Source organism: Pteropus medius, unplaced genomic scaffold, assembly GCF_902729225.1.
Source record: "Pteropus medius unplaced genomic scaffold, Ma_sr-lr_union100, whole genome shotgun sequence".
NCBI classification, from domain to species: Eukaryota; Metazoa; Chordata; class Mammalia; order Chiroptera; family Pteropodidae; genus Pteropus; species Pteropus medius.
This window is the reverse complement of record NW_024340696.1, coordinates 32,681,294-32,707,846: the sequence shown is the minus strand read 5'-3', so window position 1 is coordinate 32,707,846 and position 26,553 is coordinate 32,681,294. Positions and strand designations below refer to the sequence as shown.

Here is a 26,553-nt window from a genome sequence, read left to right as displayed (position 1 = left end):
GTGGAAAAAATGAACAGATGATCTGGAAAGCTGCTTCCAACTAGAAAGTTTTGTAAATAAAGATAAATAAAGTTTTGTAAATGAGAAGAGTATACTGTTTGCAACTTTGCCTACAATGTAAAACCATCCATTTTTCTCCAGAACAAAGATCTCTTTGTCCTCACCTATGGAGCCCTGGTTGCCCAACTGTGTAAAGATTATGAAAAAGATGAAGATGTGAATAAATATTTAGATAAAATGTAAGTGGAAGTCTTTCATTCTTGTGGAGTGTACATTGTTTCTTAACCTTCTCCGAATTTTGTCCACCTCTAATGACTTCTGTTGCTCCATTTCACCAGCTCTTCTTCTATTTCAATAAATAACATCTTAAAGCTAAATATAATTTCTGATAGCTGCCATTTTGTAGTCATAAAGTATAAAGTAATAGGAAGGAACTTCTTTCCAAGAGTATCAAGCATGGAAATCATTTAGTTGGAAATCATTTTTTTTGCTAGTTACATAAGCTAAGGGTTTGGTAAAACTGAAATCGTTCTTTTAACAATATGATGAATCATCAAATTTGCTTCTTTTCAGAAGTATTTTGTTTAACATAACTCCTTCCAGTATCAGTATGTGCTTACATAAGCACAGATCATATATGGAAGGATATGCAAAAAAATTACTAATGGTCATTGCCTGAAGGACCTGGAAGATGGGAGATTATGGATAGAAGGGAGATTTACTTTTTCCTTTGTAGTGTTTTATTGTTTGGATGCTTTTTTTCATTATTATGTTTTACTTGAAATATATACTAAATAGAGAAACCCATTTCTTCCTTTTCAAATAAAGTTTGTCTTTATTAATGGAGATTCCTTCACAAATTCAGCCTTTAATTTTCTCAGAATAATTATATGATCATCAGATTATTGCCTAATCATCAAATGTCTTTCAACATTTTTTGAATGTCTTAATAATGGCTCCTAAAAAGGATTCTAACAGGATAATAACTAGAAAACCTGTCCTAGGTAGAAGATTTAGTTAGACAGGTTGAATGGAAAATTTGGCCTCGTTAAACATTTTAAAGTTTTTAAAAAGAGTTCTTTGTATTTTCAGTTAGAATATAGAAAAAGAAAAACAGAAAGAAAGTTTGAAAGATTCTTTTATCCGAACCCTTGGTTTTCTGGCTTTCTATATTGCTTATCTTTTTTTCTATTGAAAAGTTCCTTTTCATTGTCGTATATTTTTATATTTTGGTTCACATACCTTTTGTTTTTGTTTTTGTTTGTTTTTTACATTTCTTCTTAATTAGTCAGGGGCACATCCTCTATTAAACTGTCTGTAAAAGCAGGAGTTGCTTAAGTTATTTTACATTTAGGTCACACTTATGCCATGTGACACATGGCATTTCCATACATTACATCATTTTATTTAGCTTATGTGAAATTTGAATTGTTTTGTGGAACATCTTTAGAAAATGAAGATATTCATTTATTTGACTAAAAAAACCCCACTCTTTTGTTATCTACTACTTGAGAGCACATTTTAACAAATATAGATGAAATACTAGTTAAAGAATAAATTTTGAGAGGTTTTAGAAAGGACTTGCCTTAAGAAAAACAATTCACATTTGGATTTCCTTAATAGCTTCTGCTGAGAGCGTCTTACATTTTTAATTTGATATATAAATACTTAAAACATTTACTTTGCAGAAACTTACCCTTTGACCAAAGCAAGATATAAATGCAACACTGACCATTACATTCTGGCTTCCCATTGCTGTTCCCAGTGACCAAGCCTGTGTATACACTTAAAAATGAGACAACACTGAAAACAATTTTTAACTCCTAGTATAACTATTTCTCTGTAAAGTATGCATTGTGTTTTTTAAAAGTCTTTTCAGGGTGAACTTCCTAAATAGAACAACAAAACACTTTTCTTGAAAGGCAAGTAAGCTAAATTGAATGTCTCTAACTACTCAGAAATAGAAATAGAATTATCTCATAGATTTAGTGAATTCATAAGCACTCTGACATCAAATCTGTCTTCCCCAATCACCCTGTCACTAAATATCTCCTTCCTTTTTAGACCCTATGAAACAAATATTGCCTCTACAAACTTTGGTGTCTTTATCTTGCTGGACCTTTTGTTGCTCTGTTCAAATAGTTTCACTTATCTATGTATATGTAGCGTGACATTAAAAGACAAATTTTATGTCAGAGGCTTGACAAAAGCAGTCTTATTCTTTTTCTTTTCCACCATTACGGTTCTATTTCCTTAACTAGATTGGAAGTTCTTAGTTTTATCTTGTTGAAAGTGTCTATTCAGCCATTTTAGCCACATACTCAGTTACATGATCACATCTCAATAAAATGTTTTCAGAACTGTACACAGTTATTTGCTGTTAGGTGTAGCTAATACAAATACTTTCTCTCAAGTCCCATAGATTCAATTTCCCTGGAATGAAAAATGATTTTTTTTTAACTTGGCTTTTTTCCTTTTTACTAAACTTCAGAGTCCTAACTGCTGAAATCTACACTGGCAACAAAAATTGATTTCTCTATTCCCTTCTTCCCCTCTTTCCAGAGCCCATTCCAGACATGCCTGCCCTCCTACCATGATAGTATGCTAGGAGAAGAATGAGTCTCCAGGTACCACACCTACAGCAGGCAAGTTAGCTACACCCACATTCTGTTTCCATCAACAGCTAACTTAGCTGCTGATGAGAAACATTAGGCTATGAACACCAACCAACCTTCTTTACCTTTAGTTTACACTGTCAAATTTGGGCCATCCTCCACTCTTCAAATCTCTTTGCTTGTAGACTAGTTAATATTTCCTGGATGCACTGCTCTCTGTTTCTGTGGTCTGTGGGACAAAGAAGGGGCCCACTGCCAAATAGTCATTTGACTTATCACGTTTGATTTAATTTGTTATCCATTTGCACAAGTGCTACACAGATGAATCCATTCTTAAACATTGACAAACTTCACTGATTACTCAAATGTTATTTTTAGACAACTCTTTTCTTCATCCACAGGGGATATGGCATCGGAACACGGTTAGTGGAAAACTTTTTGGCACGAACTTGTGTAAGACGATGCCACAGTTATTCAGAAATTACAGACATAATTGCCCAGGTAAACATATTTTTAGCTCTGTCAATATGCTTTGAAAATCTTTGATTCATCCTGAGTTTGGTGGTTTTCTGCTCTATCAAACAGGTTCCATCTGTATTTGTTTTTAGGTGCTAAGAGAGGAGATTCTGATCAAAAAGCATTTTATTTTAGCACAGAGATAGGCTATTGTGAACAGAGACAAATTCTTCCAAGCATTTAAGCATCTATTGATTTTTCTGACCAAATGGTATATGTGGGCTATATGCCCCACACTGGGAAAAACGTTTTGAGAAGGTAAACAGAATGGAAGTGTAATAAGACAGCCCTATAGCATGCATGCCCGAAACCAATTTCTTTACATAATCATTTTCAGCACATAGAAGGAGATAGCCTTTGACTGTCTTAGAGAATATTGTAGCCATTTCAGTCTCGGAGCAATGTTTTCTCAAGAGAAAAATAAAGCTTCCTGTATATGTACGTGTTCTAAGAACTTTCACGACCCCGATATATGAGAGACAACTTGAAATCATCCGAGACTAACTCAAATTTCTTATAAGATGAGACTGGGAAACGCATCCTTAGCCAGAATTCCTTTAATCTGCAGGCCTATGGTTATGAACCTCTTATTGTTCATTTGTGGGAGACCTAGAAAGTATGTATGGAAGGAGGTATTATAAGGTCCAGGCTTGCTGCCTGCAGGTTCTCACAACTGACCAATTAAGTCGACTTCACTCTTCTTTTCTCTCCTGATCCTTAATATTGATATACATTGCCATACTGACTCTTCGCATTAATTGCAATAATAATTCTACACAACACTTTGTGATTCTAAATGTTATTTTACATAGCTTTTATCTTTCATCTTTGCAGTATCCCTGTGAAGTAGGCAAAGTAGGAGTCGGTATCCTCATTTCCCAAACAAGAAAACCGAGCCCCAGAAAGAATATGATAGAAGTTAAATACAAGTATATTTGAAAAATAATTGTACATTAAAAAATACAACCCAAATGAACAAATTTTCCAGTTAGTATTACTTTTATTATTTCATAGCTAATGAATCATGTGGCTGAAATTGAAATCTCGGTCTTCAAGTCTTAATGCAGTGAGTTTGCCACACTACTAAATGGATTAATTTTTTTCCCTTCCGTATTTGCAGAATATCACTAAGATCCTGAAGCAGTAGTTTGAAAAATAAAATAATTTTTACTTAACTAATTCTATGGGCAGTACTACAAGAATTCTAGTTATTTTAATGTAAATATTTGAAATATATAAATGTACATGGTTGTGTCCTATTTCTGTAAAAGTGCCATTGGAGTTTCAATGGGGATTGTATTGAATCTACAGATCACTTTGCATAGTATTGACATTTTAACACTACTAAGTCTCCCAGTCTATGAACATAGGATGTCATTTCATTTGTTTATGTCTCATTTAATATCTTTCATCAGTGGTTTATAGTTTTCAGTATCCAAGTCTTTCACCTCCTTCACTAAATTTATTCCTAGGTATTTTATCCTTTTTTTGGTGTTATCGTAAATGAGATTGTTTTCTTAATTTCTTTTTTAGATAGTTTGTTGTTAGTATGTAGAAATGACTGTTTTTTCTTTGTTAATTTTGTATCCTGCAACTTTTCTGAAATAATTTCTTAGTTTTAACAGGTTTTCTTTTTCCTGTGAAGTCTTCAGAGTTTTCTACATATGAGATCATATCATCTATAAAAAGATATAATTCTACAACCTTCTTTCTAGTGTGGATGCCTTTTATTTCTTTTTCTTGTCTAATTGCTCTCTGGCTAGGACTTCCAGTACTGTGTTGAGTAGAAGTGATAAAAGTAGGTATTCTTACATTTTTCCTGATCTTAGAGAAAAAAAAATTCAATTTTTCACCATTGAGTATGGCACTGGGGAAAGGATAATCTCTTTAACAAGTGGTTCTGGGGAAAACTGGATATCCACATGCAAAAGAATGGAATTGGACCCTGATCTCACACTATCCACAAAAATGAACTCAAAATGGATTCAGAACTTCCACTCATACAATATTCCTTCTTATCAATGAAGAGAATATTTTGTTACCCTTACTTTTCTTTTATGCAGAGGGATTATGGCCTGGTCTTTAAACTTTCCTTCAAAGGCCTGATTTCTTCCCTCTTAATCATTTTCCCTTCTCCAGCAAAATGTACTTTTACATGTGGGAATGATGTCACCCAATCCAGGAGCATTTTAACACAAATGAGGGGTTAGATTTTAGTATATACTCACCCACTGATACCTTGCTTATAATTAGCTGCTTTCATTTAAAAGTCTGGCCTTGGGCAGCATTATCTCATTAATCCTTGTAAACTCTCCTCAAAGGAGGCAGGTGTCAAAAGTTACAGAGCTGGTTTTATGGAGAAGTAGGCAAGGTCAGAGGAAGTTTACCATGGTCACATGCTGCCCCTGGAGCATAGCAGGGTCGGGAATTGAATCTATAGGTTTTAATTTTGTTTGGCTGCCCTCTCACACCATGTACTTATATCAAACACTACCAACATCCTTCTTAATACTGAGCACCTATATACACAGAACTAATTATCTCTGTCCTGATTCCAGAGAAGGAAAGAGGGAAGTAGAGAAAGAATGCATTTGAAGAGAATTGACTAGATGAAGAAACGTATGTCTAGATGAGTGAAGTGAGACTTCTAAGAGCTCATTAGTGAAAGGCTGCAAATCGGAACAGGTCTCCTGACCTCATGCTCTACTCTACACTCTTCTGCCTTTGGAAGAGGAAGATTATGTAACTTCAGTTATTAATAACATTCCCCTCTCTCTTGTTTTCTTCATTTTGCCTTTTCCAAAGGGCAAGTAACTATCTCTAAGCTTCTGAGAAATTATTTTGACAGGCTATAGACCTCAAATTGCGCCATCTCGTGGTATGAAAAGAATTCCCATAACAGTAACCAAATTATTGATTAAAAACTTTTTTAGTCAGCCTTATATTTTATATATTAAAGAAATGACAGGCTAATTCTCAAATAATCTTCCTGCAACATTACAATATAACTGCTTTTAAATGTGATTTTATTATATACTAGTCAACTTTTTGTGCTGATTGCCTCAAAATATAACAAATTTTAAATAAGACATATAATTTATAAAATTGTTAGTGTTATGATATTGAAAAAGTTTAGTAATACAGAGCCTTTCTGAAGAAAAGCTAGAAGCAATTCCCATCTATTATCTATTTTTTTCCTTACAAGAGCCTTGTGAAGTAAAGAGAGCATCTATTATGAGCCCCACTTTACTGATGATATAATTGACTAGATGACATCACCATGGACACAGTAAGAAAAGCCAGCTTAGAATTTTTTTCTGACGTGATTCCAGATTTGCTTTTTCAAAAAAAAATAATTGTTTCTTTAAAATATACCTTTGAAGATTTTCTCCTATTATGATTATTGCTTTGAGAAAAATGGAATTGTGGAATTTACAGTAGAGTTGTCTTAGCTAATTTTAGTTATAGTTATGAAATATTAGAGAGTTTAACTGTAATTTAACAGGAATAAATCTCACAGTTTATTATAAGGGCAAGTATAAAATATAATTATACCTCTCTCTGGTCTAAGTTGCACAGAAATGTATTTCATGGTTTCCAAACACATTGATGATAAAGATTTACTATTAGGAGAAGCTAATTAGAGATAAACTGGATCATTTAAATCAAGATGATCATAAAGATTAGGCTTGACAAGAAATATTATAATGTTGCCTTTTAAAAATAATTTAAATGCAAGGAGCTCTGGTCCTCATTAGATTCAGAGCACAGTATAACTAAATCTGAGGTACTAGAGTAAAAGATAAAAGTCCACATCCTGCTCAGCCACATTCCTGTCATGTGACCCTGCATATGTCATTTAGCCCAGCCAGACCTCAGTTTCCATATCTGTCAAACAAGACCTTTTAGTTGCAGTTTCCCTGATTTTCAGGTATCACTTTCTCTAGCTAAAATCTGGACACTAAGTTATAATCATAAATAGCTGAATGTCCTGGTTGTAGCTTCCAAAGCCTCCCTCAGAGCATCCATAATTTCTAATTACCGACAGTGTTAACAACTGCTTGGCCTAGCACACACTCTGTTCATCAAAGATGGGAAAGCTTCTTACTGTCAGGTTAATGTCATTATGATGGTTATTCTGAGGGGTACGAATGGAATTTATAATTTTTCAGTATAAACATGACGTCATTAGTATTGCCACAGTAAGATGAAATTTTTAAATAGAGAAAAACATGATATAAAATATATGATATATCAAAATGTTATTAAGACTTGAAATTCTGATCTTTGGGTAAAAAATTGGAACCCAATATATTGTACTTGTTGGAATTTTAGGAAGGAAAAATGTGATCTTTTCCATTTAATAGTATACATTGAAATTTTACCTTAAATAATACAAGTGATGATTTTTTTTTTTTTGGTGATATAAAATAATTGAAAGGAAATGTTCATAAGGAGGCAATATGAATGAAAATGCCTAAAGCAGGGAAGGAAATCTAAATGGTGAATGTTGTGAGCAAAAGATTTAGGAATATGATCCAGAGAGGAATCTAAATGGCAAAGAAGATTTTTCGATGGATGAGTCATTTTTATTTCAATAAAATGGTTCATTTAATAAAAGAATTTAATCATCATAGAAGAATTCCAGCAAATCATACTAGTTATTTTTTTAATCTTGCTTCTGATCCAAATGCATAAAACTGTCACAGCTGAATCTATACAAGTTAATCAAATATTTTGAAGCCTTGAACTCCCAAGTCCCTTTAGATAGTGACAGAAATTGCCATACAGGTTTGTACTCAGAAGCACATTCAAATCTGACTTGATTAGACATTTTCAAAAGGGTGGGGTGTGCTTGCCTTGGAAAGAGAACCAATCAGGAGGCAGAAACCACACAATTATTTCAGCAGGGAAGGTTCAAGGTTGACACACACACTATTTATAGGGGATCAGCTACTAAGAAAGAAAAAATGCTGACGAGTACCCTAATACTGAGAGGGAATATCCAAAGAGGGAACACATTTTGAAGAGGGTCTCTCTTCCCAAGGCTGGAGTTCAAATGTTTTTGAAGAGGGTATAATTGTAGCCCATGAAAGGTGGAAAAAGCCTTTGGGTTCCCAGACTGAGACTGGTAGGCAGGAAGCTATGAATCGAAACTGATAAGCAGGGAACCCCCACTGGAGTATAAGTGGGCTGACACTGGCAGTGAGGCTATCTCGGGCCAGCACTAGCTAGCTGGAAAGTTAGGGCCGCTGGGTATCCACGCACTGCCAGTCATTTCCAGTAGGAGTAAATCAAGAAAAGGCACACTAGAGCTAGAAAAAGTAGTCCCTTCCTTCCGCTCTGTTTCTACAGAACTTCCTAACGGCAAATATTTGCAAAATCTAGCTTTGGCATTAGAATCAAGGCAATAAAGAATGGTTTTGGAATTGAGAGGCAATAATCCAACAACTGGCAGTAAAGGCCTGAGCCATTGTGATTGTTACTTACATTTCTATGGCTATTTTTTTTACTTTGGTGGTCTCGTGTTTGACCCTATCCAAACTGCTCGCCCACACAGGAAATAATCTCACCTCTAAGTGCATTTCTACCTGGCTTTTTTCTCTTTTTCTAAGTCTTTCTTTCCTTCCTTCCTTTCTTCCTTCCTTCCTTCCTTCCTTTCCAAATAAAATTTCTTTTTTCTTTTTTTTTTTACATTTTATTTTTTATTTTTCCCCCACCCCTCTGGTAACCACTAGTCCATTGTCCATGTCCATGTCCATGAGTCTCTGTTTGTTTGTCCTGTTCATTTGTTGCTTTTAGGTTTATATCCCACATATAAGTGATTTCATGTGATTTTCAACCTTTTTTGTCTGGCTTATTTCGCTTAGTATGATTATTTCAAGGTCCATCCATGTTGTTGCAAATGACAGTATTTCATCTCTCCTTATGGCTGAAGATGAGCACAATTTTCAATGTGTAAACATTTCTTTGGAAATAGGCTTTCTGTTAAACACTGAAATTTATTAACTGCAGCCATCGTCTCTTTTTTCTACTAATGTCTCTACAACCAAATCTATTTTCTCACTCTCCCATGACTATTAAATCTACTCTCTCTATCTTATTATGGTTACAAGTGTTTTAAATGACATTATGGCGAAGAACTTCAGAATATGGCTGGCTGGCCAGTACCTTGTGCTGTCTTCCTTGGAATTCCAAGAAAGTGAGATGCAAGGCACAATGGCAGATTGGCATTTAAGCTTACCACCCACCCAGTAAAAAATGGACTAAGACCTTGGGCTTAGTCTTATAGCCTGTGTAATGGTCTTACAAGTTTTAAACTGACCAGGTCCACTTTCTGAAACATTCATAGATCATAACGTGAAAGTTAGTTTGCATTGTAGGAGACAGGAATTGAGTGTCAAGATGAATAAGAGAACATGACAGAACAACCTTGGAAAGGTAAGGGAACTCCTGATTAGCCTTACCTAGAACATCTTACTATGAAAATAGAGCAATGTAAGTCTGAATTTTAGTTTAATATTTTAATCAGTCTGTAAATACAATTTTATTGCGGTCTGTGCCTATTGATCTTCCAAGAATTCTTTTGTATATATTTCTATTCCCCATCTAACTAGAGAAAAAATGTTTTACAAAGAATGAGAATAACACAGAGTTTTTTTGAGTTATGGCAATGACATAAATTTTGTTTGATTTGACACTTTATTGTATTAACCATGAAATTATCTTTTATTTATGGGAAATTTTATTTCCCCATTACATCTGTAAGCTTTTCAAAGAGGTAATTCCAGGCATTCTTAGAGTTCGGCCCGCCGTGCCATGGCAAACCAGAACATTGCAGGCATTTGTTACATATTGCTGAAGTGAATTTAGAAAATATTTGAAGACCTTATCACATCTATACTGTTGCTCTTCCTATTTTTTTCCAGAAGAGGGCAGTAGTCCACATTTATCTTCAAATTAACTCCGACCTTTTTCACTCCCACTTCCCACCTGACCTGCTGAAGTCCCCTTATTTTAAGCAATATTCACTAAATTGAAAATCCAAGAGTGTCTGATTGCTCACAATAATAAATCTGCAATAACAAGATTTGAACTGCAATAGGTCAATTGTGATTACAAAATGCAAATCATTAGATATTATATTTCCCTTAACTTACTTAATAGGCATATATTTCTCTCAGTTTATTATAAGGGTAAAGAGAAAATACAATTATGCCTCTCTCTGGTCTAAGGTCTAAAAAAATCTTCTGAGCGATACAAAAATATATTTCATCGTTTCCAAACACAGTTATGATAAAAGTTTTATTAAAAGAATCTAACTAGAGATAAAATCAATCATTTAAATAATTCATTTCCATTATTATGGAAAATATTTAAAATGCATCCTAAAATTCATCATGGAAGCAAACTGTGTCAGATAGACTCCTTTAGGTTGCTGGCTTTTGGGTTATGCCAGGTCATAAAGGTTTATCGTAAGGCTATTCTGGTACACAACAGCTAGGCCTCATGGAAGAACAGAAATAGAAAAATCCTTCAGTCTATCTTATCTCAGGAGCAGGTATTTGCAGTTCTCTACTTCAGTCCTCTGCCATTTTGGTGGCTAAGCTTGTTTTTCTCTTGCAGCTAGCTACTCACTAATATCTTTCTATTCTTTTCCTTCTCTCCACCGCAGTGCTTCTGCTATCTCACAGTTTTTGCTGCCTCATGTCTTGTGTTCACTCTCTTTTCTCTGGGTATTCTTTGTCTTCTGCCCAATCATCCAAACTGTGGTTTTCTCTGTGTGCCTCATATTCGGCATCCCAAACAGAGAGTCTCTATCTAACCTGTTCAGTCAATCAGTAGCCCTCTGTTAGGTAGAGTTTTCATGGTAGGCCACTTCCAGGCCTGCAGCCAAACTATGGGCCGACTGCCTGGGCTCTCAAATGCCCATCTTCATTCAGTAACTATGGCCAGAACAGAAGGATAATGAGACACAGAACATGACCATCATAAGAAACCCCTAAGGAAGGACATTTGGATATGAAAAACATTCTGAGATTTTCCAAAATAGGGCAAAGTAATTGTCACAGACTTTGTTCATTCTGTCTGGAAAATTAGTAACAGTAATTTATGAGCCTTATTTGCCTATGAGCCCTCTGCTCACATTATTTATCTTAACTGGTGCTGGCGTTTGTTTTCCTTTGTCCCAGAGGCTAGAATTCCTGCATAGAATAGTGTAGCAGCCTCCATTTCACATGCTAACTATCAGATTTTGAAGTAGAAAGAATTGTCCTTGCTACGCATTTTGCAGATAATAATCAAGTAAGCAAATCCGCCTCCCCCCTCCACCCCAAATGTTTCCTCTAGGAAGCATTCTGGGGGAAACCACATTGTTAGTCGAAAGTAAATATTTTAGACCTTTAGCAAGAGTGGGACAGACATTGCTCAGAATAGTAAACCCATAGAGACACTTTGGTAGAAGGAAGATAACCAAAATCTCCTGGGAAGAATGAAGTTGTACTACAATAGATAGCATTATATTTTGTTTTGAATTTCTTATAAAGAAACCAATCAGAAAAGTTTTCTCTGGTTCTCTAATCCTATTGGGCTTTTGCTTTTTTTTTTTTTTTTCTTTTTCTAAATCTTTTTTAGTCCTTTCTTTTGGCATTCTGTGTTTTTTCAAAGAATGTTACCAGAGATGCCCTGATTTTTTAGGTAAATAGAAAACCTGCCCAGGTGAAATGAACTTGAACCAGGCATTCAATCAGAGTCATCAGCATATCTTAGGTTTTTTCCCTTTCTCTTAAAAACAAAACAAACAGCTTTGTTCTTTGTTTCTGTAGTTTATTTTCCCTCTTTTTTTTCCCTCCTTATGTTTAACTTTCTTCATTTTCCAAATAATGTAGCTTCTAAAAAAATACTTTCCCCAAAATCATCATTTTTCACAATTCTGGGTATAAACCTAAATGTAATACTCCCAGAACAATGCACATTTGAATTATGTTGACAATATAATTCTATGCACAAAATAGGAGGCTTTTTTGTCCCTGTTCTTTGAATGACTTTTTTTTAAACCAGGATGAAAATTTAAATCTCAATTTTAAAGTTGCTTCCCAGCTGACAGAAGACAGGCCGAATCCCCTCAAGTGGTCACTCAAGTGGTCACTCAAGTCCTACACTGAGAGAGAGAGGGTTGTTGACTGAGCACAGGAAAGAATTCAAGCACACACCAGACTTAGAGACAAAAGGAAAGTTTATTGGAGAAGAAATAATACTCCACAGACAGAATGTGGTCTTCTCTCAGAGACAGAGAGTGAGAGAGACTGAGAGGGATGGAGAGGGACCAAGAGAGTGAGGCCCCGGTGTTCGTGGAATTTAGTTTATGTATGATTCTTAGTTTTTATGAATTACAGTTTAAAGACTTTGTTTACCGATTTTTTTTTTTTAATGATATGACTATGCAGTGTGAAAGGAATGGGTATGTAGCGAGAAAAGCGCACTAGCCTTTGTTCCAAAGGTTCTGCATGGTTTTGGCCCTAAGGAATGAATGGTTGGGTTTACTTTGTGTAGGGTATGACTTAAAGACTCTATTTTCCCTTCACTGTGTGGGTAAATGATTTCTTAGTAACCCCAGCTGGAATCTTCCTTTGTTCTCTAAGTTCCTTCATGGTCTGGCCATAAGTCTGATCAGCACATTGCAGGCTCTGAATATAGCTTGATTTAACATTTAGTTCTCATGCCTCCTCCCTACATTATAGCCACATCTCCCCCCACTACACACACACACACACACTCCTTCCTCTTCCACACAACTTATTTTAAGGGACAGACTAAGAAATGCAGCCTGAATGGCAAAAAATACAGGGAGACCTAGAACCCTTTTAACTACTAGGTCATTCTTGCCCTGTATTAAAATCTCTCATGGATGTGGAAGACTGGTTTTTGCTGACGATCCTCTCAAAAGGTGACTCATTCATGCTGCTTTCACCTCATCAGGGCTGGGGGCACATCACCACCATGCCTAGCTATCAGCATCATCAGATGATAATGTGCGCTGGCTCCGCCTTCTACATTCTTGGACATAGAGAGAAGGCTCTGTGCTCCCCACACAGATACTAACGGAGGGCAACTTCCACTCAGCTCAAATCTACTCCACTTCAGGCAGCTCAGTGCTTTACCCAGGATAACCTGCCAGAAAATCCCTACAGTGCTTATCTTACCGACATCAGAGAGCTAACAGTTGTGACTCTTTTTGATATAAAGATCCCCCTGTCCTAAAATAGTTAGGTATCTTGCCACTGTTTTATACGAGAATAATTTGTAAATAGATGCTTGGGATTTAGCCATTATCCTATGTGCCTCCCATCCTCACCCAAAAAAGAAGCGAAGTGGGAAACTGAGGTGCTGAGATGGCAGAGTTCTCAGAGCCTAGGTGGGGTTTGGGAGCCCGGTGTTCCTTACTATGTGACTCCAGCAAGGAGCTCAAGGGGTGGAGAGAAGAAAAATGAAAGGCTCAGCTATTAATCCTAAGGGTCTCCTGTAAATACAAGTTCACAACCAACAAAATGGCAACTGGTGACCAGGTCACAAAGAACAGTTCTAAGCACAGAAGAGGCAGAAGTGGATGTAAGAGTAAGAGAAGCATGTGTGCCTCGTTCTCAACACCTTCCTGAATGACTGCTTCCTTTAATTCCTCAACCGAACAATGGAAGCTAATCAGACTAAGCTTAGAATACGTGTTTTTTTGTTTTTCAAAGGTTAACTCACAATTTAGTGGTAGGAGCCTACTGATTTTTTTCCCACTTTTTCTAACATATGATATTAAAATAAGTGGGAGCCCTTGATAAACATGGATTGAATTCCATGGAAGTCACACCACCACACAGCATTCCAGAGAAGGCTGGCATCACAGTTAACTGCATGCCAGGCCAGTTTCCTACTGAGTAGTATTTTTAGCAGGGAATAAGGGAATGAAAAAATTGAAAGGAAAGAAAAATACTTTGTAGTCCAAACATTCTCAATATTTAAAAAAAATTATGAATATTAACAGCAATAGCAATTCATAAAATATTTTGAGAATTCTTACCACTTGGGCCAGAAATATGGCAGATAAATTATTAAAAAATAAAAAACTTCTTTAAACAAACATAACCATTTAGGCTTAATTCTCCCCTCTGAGTAGGCAAGAACTGCCTTATATAAACACCCACACAATTGAACTATTCCCCTTTGTACCTCTGGGTAGGGTGAAAGAACAAAAGTGTAGGAAGTTTTCTTTTGTGGAAAAGTGAGTATGCATAGCCACAGAGTCTGTGGGTTTTGCAGACTGATTGGGTCTAACCCAACAGATCATATCAATTACTTACGGCAGAGTTCCACTGTGAAGACACCTTCATGAAAATTACCCTTCAGCTTTTATTATGACAGCATTTGTGTAACATTATTTTTCCTCTAGTCACAGGGTTCAAATCTTAAGGTTCAAGTGTTGGTAAATTCTACAGTTCATCTCTCCTTACTTATGAATGTTCGTCTTTCACTCATTTATGATCAGTACTTACAGGAAAGCTGACTTTAACTAGGCATCTTGTTTCCTTGGTGCTATTACCGAAGATGTTCTAGGGGAAAGTTTTTAATCTTCCACATATCTCAGCATATTAAAATCTAATCTAAAATTTGTATAATGTTATTCAACAAAGTTATCCCAAAAATTTAATTTAAAAAAATGAATAAAGAAGATTTTTAAAAATTTAGTCTATTCTAACTTTCCACTGGAGATTCTGGGTTTTGTTTCTATTGCTTAACTTATTTGGATGCAACTGATGAGACACTGACTTAAAAAACAAATTTAAGTGTGTGGATTTGTCCATGAAAGAATGTCCAACCTATAGATAAGTCTAAGGGTGTTTATTTGAGCCAAATTTTGAGGACACGTTGGAAGCAAAATCTCAATGGATTGAGAACATGCTCCATGGAATGACAGTTTTGCAGCTTATTTTATACATTGGAATCAAAGGAGAAGACTTAAGGAAGGTGCATAAAATCCATTGGTGGTAGATTAAGGAAGTGGAGAAAGCAAAGCAGGGAAATCTCTAGGATTGGCATATGGAAAAACACATATTTCTTTTACATTGGTGGGTACAGGGTAGTTAATTAACATTTATAGCACATAGAGGTGGTATGTGGGGAACAAGATAACAATGAGGGGTTCTGTGGTCTTGTTCCCCGGTGCCTGTGGTTGTGCCTTCAAGAGGCAGGGAAAGAAAATTACTCCAATGTTTCAAATGTATGATGATATCCTAGAGGCATAAGAACAATAGGCAGAGTTCACTTACGGAAAAGATAGACCTTTGCTAAGGACGCCGTAGGCCTGGGATGTGACTAACTGTCATGGCCTGCCCAGTTAGGAATTTATGATCAGTCCGTCCTGTATGGTTACTTTTGGTCACTGAAGTTGTCAGGCCTGCCATGTGGACCCCCTGAGATTTACTATATAGCCCCTTTTGTTGTTCACAGATTTAAAATAGCAATAGCTTTGAAAGCTTTTCATTAATGTAATTTTTTACAATAAAATTCCTTATAAGGAGATGAAAACTATTGAAGAGATACTCTGGGAAACAAAATCACGAAGACTAAAGCAAAATCTATCTGAGCCTAAAGATCAGAGACACATCAGAAGGACCAGCCAAACTCTTGGGTACCCCATTTGGTGTCATTCTTAGTTTGTGTCAGAAGTAAGATTTTGTCCAGACTTGCCCTGACCTCTCAGGGATTTCTCCAGGGTAATGGTTATCAATCCTTACTGCTCCATAGAATCACCTAGAGCTTTCCTTAAAAAATCCTGATGCCTGGATCCTACTTTTAACCACTTAAATGGTCTCTGGGAATAAAGCACAGCCTCAGAATTTCTTAAATGCTCCTCAATGATCTTAAATGGGCACCCACTGTTTTAAAGTAAGGGTTTTCAAACTGTGTTCCTTGGCACTCTAGGGTGATTGCTGTAGGGCGAGGTGGCATGTGGGGGCTGCCACTCCTCCAGACCTCAGTCCAGATTCTTCCAAAGCTACCTCTCATTTTATCCTTTAAAGTGTTTCAAATAAAATAAAAAGTCGTTGGGAAAAAAGTGGAAAACACTAGAGAGATATAATAAAGGATGGACTTGATTGAAACAAAGCCCACCTAATTTTATGTGGTGGAAGTTGAGAGTCAGATGGTTGAGATGACTAGCATATCTCTGGAGCAGGAGGTAGGGAGAGATGCGGTGTCTTTCAAGACATTCACTCCAAAGAAGATGGATATTAATCAAACACTGGTTTATAATTGTTTATTTCTTTAACTACTTTACGTCACATACGGCATAAGTGAGATCCACTCATAATTAGCCAATTGTTTAAGGAAGCAAGCCTTTTAAAGACACTGTTTACTACTCTTCATATTTCCTCCCACGACACAAATACCAACAAAACCCCTGGGAGAGCTAATCTTGTTTCATTGATTCCATCAGCAACCACTATTATAGCAGAAGCACATTCCTTTATATTTAATCTAGGAATAAAATTTTGTCACAATGCAAATAGTAACCATTTTATGTTATATCCTCTTCCAAAGGATGCATATGTTTTGAGGTATTGTTCTTAAACAAAATTACTCAATATCGCCTGAGTTCAGACTTTCCTTACTTTATCTTATTCCTTGAAATGTTCCAGAGAATGTCATTAGGTAAATTAATTAATGCATTTTCTGCATTTTAATCTGTTTTCATTACAATTTAAAACTTTTAAAGATTTTTCTCTGGCATTGGTGTGGCTGTAGGGTCAGGACATCTAAAACTATAAAAAGATAGCTAGTCATACAGATAAACAGAAATATGTGCTCTAAAATATATCAACATTTAAATTTGGGGACTATTCTAAATCTTTTATGAACTTTATTGCTGAAAATTCCTTCTTTATCAATTGTCATTTTTATCTAAGGAGATAAAACAAGAAGTTGACCTTATTGATATAGTGAACTAGAAGTATATAGTTTGAGAACAAGTGCCCCAAATATCTAGAAACCAAAGGTGAAAAAACTGTGCAGCATGGAAAAGAGGCCGGGGGCCCAGGGAGAGGCCAGGAAACCTGGAGATAAACTTCAATTCCCAGAAGTACACTAAGAAGCCACTTGACTAGTAATTCATGTGCTACTGGCTGTTAAGAGTGAGGACAGCAGAGTTGAAAGAAATTCTGAGATGTGCTAATGTAATACTCTGCCTTTAAAAAATGAGTAAACATGCTTTTAACAGCTAAATGAATATTTGAGAATACACCAACATGATGCAACATTTTATGTGGTGGAAGTTAAGAGTCAGATAATTTCAGGTCCAAATTTAGGCTCTATCTCTTATCTGAGGCTTAAACTTAATCTTTTTTAATTTTAGCGCTATTCATAAAATAGAAACAGAATAGAAAAAAAATAAAAATAAAACGTACTTCTTTCCAGTATACTTGTGAATTTTAAATATAAATCATATGTAAAGTATCCAGCACATAATAAGTTGTTATAAACATTAATTCTGCCTTTTCCTTTTTAGTGGGAGAACAAAATTTAGAATAGGACCTCTCTTACAGCTAGACAAGTGTTCTTTCTGCATAACTCAATTCTAACAAACAACTGAACATTGAAAATATTATTTGAAGCTGCCTAAAAGCAGATTTCCTTCCAGACTCAAATATGACATTTTTTATATTTGTAATAATGATGTCCCAACCCCCTCCAAAGAGATTAAATAACCTAGTGCTCTTGATTCAGATTTAATTTTTTTAGTAAACAATATTTCACAGGTGGTACTGTATTCTTACTTACTCTTGCATTGCATCATTGGGAGGCACATAATACCCAGTTGTCCCATGTTTAGGGGTGCTAAGATAGATGAGTGGTTGCAAGTTTTGTGGTCTTCCCCTCATCATGCTTTCATCTAGAAGTTTAGAATTAATCATTTATTGTTTAGATCTATTATGTCATTAGGGGTTTCAAAATGGTTATTTTCTAATTCTGAAAAGCTCTTCAAAGAATAAAATAAGAATTAGTAAAGCAGAGAGGTATAAAATTGATATGCATAAAGCAATAGCATTTTATGTACCCAAATAACATCACTTAAAAGACATAATGGAAAAAAATAAACCATTTGTCATAGCAGCAAAGAATACCAGAAATACATGAAACTTGCAAAACTTATGTGACAAAAGGTAGCCTTTAATAAATGGAAAATAAATGGAAAAGCACCTATGTCCTTAGATAGGTTGATAACAACAAACCAAGGTATCTGATTCAGTAGATCTAGGATAGGGCCTAATATTCTGACTTTGTTCTAGCTTTATGCTTTAGAGCAGCTGTTCTCAAGATGTGATCCCTGGACCAACAGCATCAGCATTATCTGAGAACTTGTTAGAAATGCAAATTCTCTTGCCTTACTCCAGACCTACCAAATTAGACGCTCTAGGATGGAGCTCAGCAAGCCCTCAGGATGATTCTGACTTGAGCTAAAGTTTGAGAACCACTGTGCTAGTGCTTCTCAAAGTTGCATAAGAATCACCTAACATCTTGTTAAACTGCAGACTCGCTTCAACAGGTCTGGAATAGGGTCTGATTCTGCATTTCTAACAAGTTCTCTTGTGATGCTGACGCTCTGAAGACAACACTTGGAGGGGCGAGACTGAAAGGCCAATCTGTTTCTAATTTACACAAGGCCAACCAATCCTATTCCCTCCACTCCATTTTTCTTAGGTGTTAATAACAAATAATAGGTCACTTCTCTCAGTAGTATATTTCTTTTAAACAGAATTTAATCCACAGCAGAGTGTTCCTTTCGAACCAAATTTAACCAGAAATAATTAAAAATTAATCTCAGGCTTTGGTGAAATATTTTGGAGAGGAATCTATTCAGCACCCATCAAATCATGCTATAGAGGATATAGGACTAACTGGAACCTAAAGGGGAAAAAATTATAAAGGAAAGCCTGTGCATATAAAGAATCTGTATATAAATCTATGTATAAATCCAATTTGACTCTAATTTCTCTCTTTTCTTAAGTCTGATTATCATGTATTAGTGTTCAGGCTATCTATTGTTTCATAGTGCCCCAAAATTCGGTGGCTTAAAACAACAAACATTTATTTAAGCTCATGATTTCCTGGGTCAGGGATTTGGACAGGACATAGTAGAGAATGCTCTATAATGTCTTCAGCCTCAGATGGTGTGGCTCAAATCTAGAAGGTTGGAATTGCTTCACTAGGACCATAGTTCTGGGGTCTCTTTTCTGGCTCTTGGTTGGGTCTCTGGTTCTTCTTCATGTCAGATCTACTGAGGCTGGAATGTCCAAATGGCTTCTTTATTTACATGTTGGGCACCTAAGCTGGAATGACTGGAACAGTTGAGGTTGTCCAAGTCTCTCCTTTCCTTTCCTCTCTTTTTTTGTCCTTTTCTCTTCTCTTCTTCAGAACTTTGTGGATCTCAGGGTAACTAGAATTCTTACATGGGAGCTGGCTTCCACCAGGTTAAGCATTGTAAGAGCCCAAGGCATAAGCTGTAACACTCCTACAATCTGGCTTCACTTCTGCTACATTCTATAGGTTTATTAAGGAAAGATTCGAGGGGAAGAAAATGGGACTCTATCTCTCATTTGGAGCCATTGAGCCATATTTAATTCACCATAGTTAGGTTTTATTAAAGTGAAATCCAGATATACTAAAGATGCACCAAAGTTGATTTGTCTAGAATCAATGTAAATGCAAAATAAATAAACAAACAAATAAACAAATAACAACAACAAAAAAAACCCCACTAGCTGTAAAGCCTTCTTTGAAAGTTCATACTGGCTCAAGAGAGCCCATGGTTAGCATCCCTTTCTAAATCTGCATTCAGTGACATCACCTTAGTAGCTTGAAATTACATCATAGAATTGGCATACACTTCAAATCAGGACTTTTTTTTTTCCTGAGAACCAGTTGTTAAACATTTATCACACCGTTATTTGAAATGCAAATATTTCAAAACTGCAACTTCACAGCCCCCATCTTCCACCACACACACACACACACACACACACACACACACACGCCTTCCCTTGCACCTCCAAATTACCAAGGATATGTTCCAGGGCTTATACCTACAGGGTGCTTTCTCCAATTTGAGACAATGTTCCATGGTAATAAGTTCATTCCCAGGATTCTCCAGCTAAGAGACAAGGACTCTCAGTGACATAAGGTGTGAGCCACAGCATAACACATGTGCTTTTTCCTTAAATATCAGTCCCACTCAGAGATTTAGGGGGAATTAAAATATATCTATATCCATATCTATATCTATCTACATGTATCATAGACATTTAAACTAATGTGAATATATTACATAGGAGAATGAAAAATTTGCATTATTTCTGATAAACATAGAACTGCCAAACAGTTTTACACTGGCACTGCTTTGGACAGTTTCCCCAGACTCCAGTCAGAACCAACTTACCCATTCAGCTCAGTAGGCATTGTGCCCAGGGCCCACGATACTTGCAGGGGCCCACATAACTGTTTTTAATTTCTTTTAAAGTCAGAAGAAAATAATTGAACTTTGGGGTTGAAAAAAATATACAAGATTAATATATTTGTCTTTATATCAATACAGCCATTAATATATATGTGTGTGTACTTTAATGTAGAAAGGGGTCCATGAAGGCAAAAATGCCTAGAGCACACAAAAGTCATAATACAGCCCTGCCTGCAGGGGCGTACTTTCATTGAACACTGGAAAAGGGAAAAGCTCTGAATTCTAGGCATTACATCCTTTTGATGCATTATATTTGAGAACCAATGTCTTCAGTTTCTGAATTTCAAATGGTAGAATTTTATATGTCCTTGAAAGGCAGTAGGATAGATCTCCAGGACAAGGCTTTCTGCTGACTAAGAGTACCTGGCTCACTCGCAAGGCGCTACTTCTGCCCCCGGATACCATGACCAATATGTACATAGAGTGGTATGAGTCTTGCTGTCAAATCATAAAATTTTAGAACTTGAAGACACTGAACCCGACCACCAACCAATGCAAGGGCACCTTTGTCACCATCCTTGACCAGTCACTCAGCCTCAGTCTGAGCACATTCTGACATTGTCCGCTTTGGGGAACTGCAAAGCTGCTTCCCTGTGTTAATGTGTTATAAAGAAACACTGAATGTGAGAAAACACAGAGGTACCCAGGTTGCTGTTGATGCAGTAGGAAGATGTCAGAATGAGTGTATTTCTGGACACCGTGAATCAGTGACAGCAGGTGAGCTACACATTGTGGGCAGTACCCACAAGGACCATTGGGGTCTCGTCGTCCTCAAGGCTGAGTTCCAGTCCATCCTCCACCACCCTATGGAGGGTGCTGTAGTGTTGCTGGCTTTGGTGGAAAGAATGCAGCTGTGAAGCAGCCTCCCAGGCTGCAAAAGTAGGCATGGGGAAGACATCTGGCCTCTTATTTTCAAAAAAACATTTCAGATTTCTCTCACTCAACTTGTTGGCATAGTCCAGGAACACTTTTTCCAACTGCTCCTTCTCCTTTTGGGCATACGTCTTCCAAAAACTCATCTGAAGGTAGCTTACTTTAGATCGGCAGCGAGCATAACAAGTGGTGAGCAGAGAGAAAAAAGATGCTGAACAAATCAGGCACCATCCTAGAATCTTAGAAAGAAAGAAATATTGAGGACGTGTAAAAGCAAAGCCACTTCCCATGGATCTGGGGAGAGGTTATTGGGAAGTATATGGCTACATCACCACCACAGTCAGTTGAAATTCTTCATCTTAATTTTTTAATGACACATTTTTAATAGTCAGGATAAAGTTAGAGTTTACCTAATTATTCTCTATCCTGCCCACCATTTCTGGTATGCAAAGAAATAACTGGAAGGCAGGCAAATTGAAAAAACAAAAAGTATAGATTATCCAAGAATCAGATAAACCAAGACCTCAAATAGTATTAGCTATTAGAGGAAAGAATTGTAAACATGATCATTTGAGCAAACGACCAATTCCTTAGCCAGGTATTTTCAGGCATTGATAAATGTATATACGTGGTTAGTGACTGATTTTTTCCCATGTTCTATTGTTTGCAGGGAACAGCAACCCTCTTTGAGAGAAATATCATTACTCATTATCCATGATAAAGCAAGACAAACATAATACAATAAGGAAACTGAAACTAGAAGAATTGAAAGCCTGCATAAAAGATGAGAAAAAAAAAATCACAGTCATTTCAAATCGTCAGGATTATTGATTCTGAATTTAAAAATTAGAAAAAATAAATTTCTCTCTGAATATGAACTGGTTCAGCTGGGTTTTTTTCTGAATATTAAAAATGGAAGTCTAAATAACTTATCTTCTAAACTTTTGTTGTTTTAATTGTGTTTTTCACAATTGGAATTAATTTCATATTTAGACAACTAACAAGGGTCTTTCAAAGTTTCTCTTGACATTTCAGTGAAATTACCCTTAGTATTTCTCAGCAGACAGGCCTACTTGATAATAGAAACAAAAAAAATCTGCAAATAAATCCATTCAGACAGTGACAGAACCACAAATTACTCCAATACTTTAAACCAGTGGTTCCCACACTCTGGCTCAGACAAGAGCGTCATTGTAAAGGTCTCAGACATCACATGAATGTTAACTCTGGATTGGCACTGGTTGGGTTTAAATATGAGCTTTCCCCTTACTATGGGTGTTCTCTGTGCCTCGGTTTCCTCAATCATAAAAATGAGGCTTACCTACCTCAGAGGGTAATTTGGGGGATTAAAATGATGTGATGTAGACATCCAGGTGCATTAGCTGTTGTCACATGGTGTTATTTTTCAAATGTATATAGGTGTATGTAAAAGCATTACTGAACTCACGTATCTTTCTGTCATTATGATTAATGAAAGAGGCACAGTTACCATTGTGTGAAAATCCTCATATTTACCTTGAATCATTTGTGATTGGCTACCTCAGAGCTTCCTCTTTTCTTTATCCTCTTCCTCCCTTGTTCCCCACCGCTAGGCCTCCTGTGGGCCAGTAGGCCATCTCACCTCAGTACCTGAGCCAATTCTGTTTGAGTTATACACTATTTGATGAGCTTCAGACTCCCCTCCCTCCATTGCATGATCTTAGCATTGCCTTGCTCTCCTGAGCCCTCTTGTTCTTCCCCAGTTCGTAGTGTTCAGCATGTAACCAGACATGGTAGATACTCCCACCCCAGCCCTCAGTAGTGTTCCATTCTGCATGAGCCTCTTCCTTAGACCCTGGCATTTTTCTCATCAATTTAGAACACATACTACTGTGTGCCAGAAGCTTTATGCCATTTATGTTCGCTATCTATATACCTTCCAGCAACCCTCCAGGGTAGGTGTTATTACCCCCAACTAGAGGAAATAGGGGCTCAGAGAGGTCAAACCACTAGCTCTAGGTCATATAGCTGGTCAGTGGTAGAGTCAAGACTCAAACCCAAGCCTAGCCAACTCCAAGGCCAAGCTCTTTTCACTACTACTATACTCTACCTCTCTTAAGAGTAGAGCATCACCCAGCTGGATTTCTTGTTTCTCTGCCCCTCCCATGGATGGGGCACATTTTCCACCCCCAGTCACATACCCAATTATTAGTTTAGACTGTTTGTTGCTCCTGCCTGCGTGAACCACTGTGATCAGCACCTGCTATTGTTACAGGTCTTCTTGTTCACATCTCTCACACGTCTTCCCCTAAGAATCAGCCCCAGGTCCTTCTCAAGCTGCTGAAAAGCAAACAGGTCAGTGTGCCCAGGCTAAGCTATGACAGCACATGCATGATTTCCTTATGTCGGTGTTTAGAGAAGAAAAGCTCACACAGTGATAAGCGTTTGGATCTGGCACTAACTGAATGGAGCCTGGTGCCTGGGGACATGAATGATAAATCACTCATTGTGTCGTAACGTTCATAATTAATACCTTCCTTCAACAAAAGAAGGAGTACGTCTGGGAGCCTGGCATGTTTGCTTTGTGTGTTAAACAAAAGACTTTGTAATATTTTTAGGTTTATCAGTTTATCAAAAACGTATGACTATACTGACAACCAGCTTAGAAATGTATGATTTTAGAAACAGACTTTGCCTTGATGTGTTGTTGTTAAGATAAGTCCTTGTTGAAAAGTAAAATTATACTATTTTCAGTGCATTTATTCTGAAACAAATAGTATTCTTGACCAACTGGGGATCTGTTTATCCACTCTCATTGCTTGCTTTGGTTTTGGAAATGAAATCCCTACTACTTACAAGTAGAAATTCAGTCTTTTCCTGAGGCCAGGGCAAGGCTTCACATCTGGATTTGTGCTCTTGTACCTGGAAGGATGACAAGCTACTTCCCTTCATCAATTAGGTAAAGCTATGATTTCCTTCTGTTAAATAAAACAATGCCCCAAATCTTCGGCTTCTAAAGTAATGTAAGAACTTCTTTAGCTGTGCAGCACAAAGAGCATAATGCATAACCTCCCTAGAGAGAGGATCACTTTTCACCAAGGCTATTTAAAGACTGTCAATTCCTACCTAATATAGGAAACTCTTCTCAATCCTGACAATATTTATACATAGAGATAGTAATTGCCAGAAGTCATTCAGAGGAATTTCTATATTAATTATAACACATGAAACTTTGCAAAGTATTAGTTCATTTGGGTCAGCTGTATTTTAAGAGATGAATGCTATGTGTGTGTGTGTGTTTTTCTGAGAAATCAGTTTGAAAATAAACCATTGATATAAGGCAGTAATTTCTAATAACAGCTCTGCCCTTAACACTCAATTACGAGTTAGTGTTATGCATTATTTATAAAGTCAACTCACAGAGATTGTTTTAAAGTGCGTAAGTATTTGCATATACATAGCCCAGAGGATATTTTCTTTTCAGAAATGGAAAAGACAATTCAATCATCAATTTTACTGAGCCATCCACCCCCTCAAAAGCTTTTCCTGAGATTGTCTTGAGACTACATCTGTTCCAATTTCCATGTATCAAAATGTTCTAGCAAGATTCAGACGGCCTTGGCTAAAAAGAGAACAGAGAGAATACTGCAAGCTGCGGGAAGGCGAGTCTTTTTTTTTTTTTGCACCTGAGACTGGGCTTGCAGGGACAGCTTCAGTTCTTCGGTGTCCGTGGGTGTCATGCTGGTTTTGCCACATGATACTTTGTAAAGTTCTTCCCAGCATTCTTTGGGCTTGCCCTCACAGATCACTCCCAGGAGTCTTGAACTTTTCGTCCCGCTCATGGCACATTCATAAAAAGTCCCATTGAGCAAAGCCACAGACAGCCACATCACTGGAGCCACCAGTGAACTCAGAGTGATCTGGCCAAGGACATAGAAGAAGCGGCAGCTGTGGCCCCTGGGGAAGATTTTCCTGGGATTCACGCAGCAGCCTGTGAAGAGTCTCCACGACCTGCCGTTCAGAAAGAATCCCAGGATTAGTAACACCCAGGCGGGAGCAAAAAGGAAAACCAGCCCGTAGACCACATTCTCAGTGCTGCAGGGGCACTTAAATGCCACAAGGGAAAAGAGACGCTCACTTCCCAGGGTCAGCAGAGCCAAGAAGCTGTAGCCAATAACAGTTTTCTGGTTGAGGATAGATTTTAAAATCCCCTGAAAAGCATCCATGTTGGAGATAAAGAGGGAAAATGCTTTGCCTTATTTATTGGCAGAGCAGCTATGGCTGTGGCCAAGGGTGGAGCTCTTCCTTCATTAGAAAAACAGTCCTCCTTCTCAGACTGAATTTGGCCAGATAAGGAAACAATGTCATTCCCTTGGAATGAGTCTTTCCCAATTGTGTTTAGATAATGCCTCCTACTGCTGGGTTTTGGGTCATGGAACTAAAGCCAAAACACTGAGAATTAAGCGTGAATTCAAAGTGCCCGGGCTCCATTTTATGTTATTTTTGCTTAGATTGAGAATTTGAAAGAAATTCTCTCTCTGACAAATAAAAGCCTAGGAATTTTCCAGCCTGAAGAATCAATGTTAGCAGAAATGGGTTTCAGCCAATTGGTTGAGAGCCAGATCATTCTCCAAGCCTGGAGTTTCATGATGATTTTTTCTCTTGCTGCTTGACTTAAAATCTGGGAGATTCATTTTATATCCTTTGAAGCTGGCTGGTGTCAGAGACTTCAACCAAATTTTAGGATCCGGGCTATTTGAATTTATATGAAAAATTTAGGGAGCATTTGACTTTTGAATAAAAGACAAAATGAGAAGAGTCCTCATCATTTCTTTCTTAGGCTATCACAGTAACCTCTTGATTGCTATCTCTGTGTTTGACCTCATGCCTACCCATCCCCCCGCCAACACAAAAACCATCCTCCATGATGACAGGAAGGAGATCCCTCTAAAACAGAAGTTTAATTCTGCTTTAGCTTACTCATGGCTTCGGGCACCCCCACTGCCCACAAAC

At 37.0% G+C, this 26,553-nt stretch overlaps 2 protein-coding genes across 2 annotated transcripts in view; one reads left to right on the top strand and one right to left on the bottom strand.

Annotated features, from left to right (window-relative positions):
* The window catches only part of TRAPPC3L (trafficking protein particle complex subunit 3L), a 35,007-nt gene that overhangs the window by 3,113 nt on the left and 5,341 nt on the right, over positions 1–26,553 (top strand). Inside the window, exons 2-3 of the mRNA XM_039870893.1 lie at positions 142–239; positions 3,017–3,116. Coding sequence (XP_039726827.1) covers positions 142–239; positions 3,017–3,116 — 198 coding nt within the window. The remainder of the gene's footprint in view (positions 1–141; positions 240–3,016; positions 3,117–26,553) is intronic.
* CALHM5 (calcium homeostasis modulator family member 5) lies at positions 19,791–25,810 on the bottom strand. The gene is made up of 2 exons (XM_039870873.1): positions 25,227–25,810; positions 19,791–21,800 (listed from the first exon to the last, which is right to left on the bottom strand). The coding sequence occupies exons 1-2, from the start codon at positions 25,764–25,766 to the stop codon at positions 21,411–21,413; spliced, it is 930 nt and encodes a 309-aa protein (XP_039726807.1). The 5' UTR covers positions 25,767–25,810; the 3' UTR covers positions 19,791–21,410.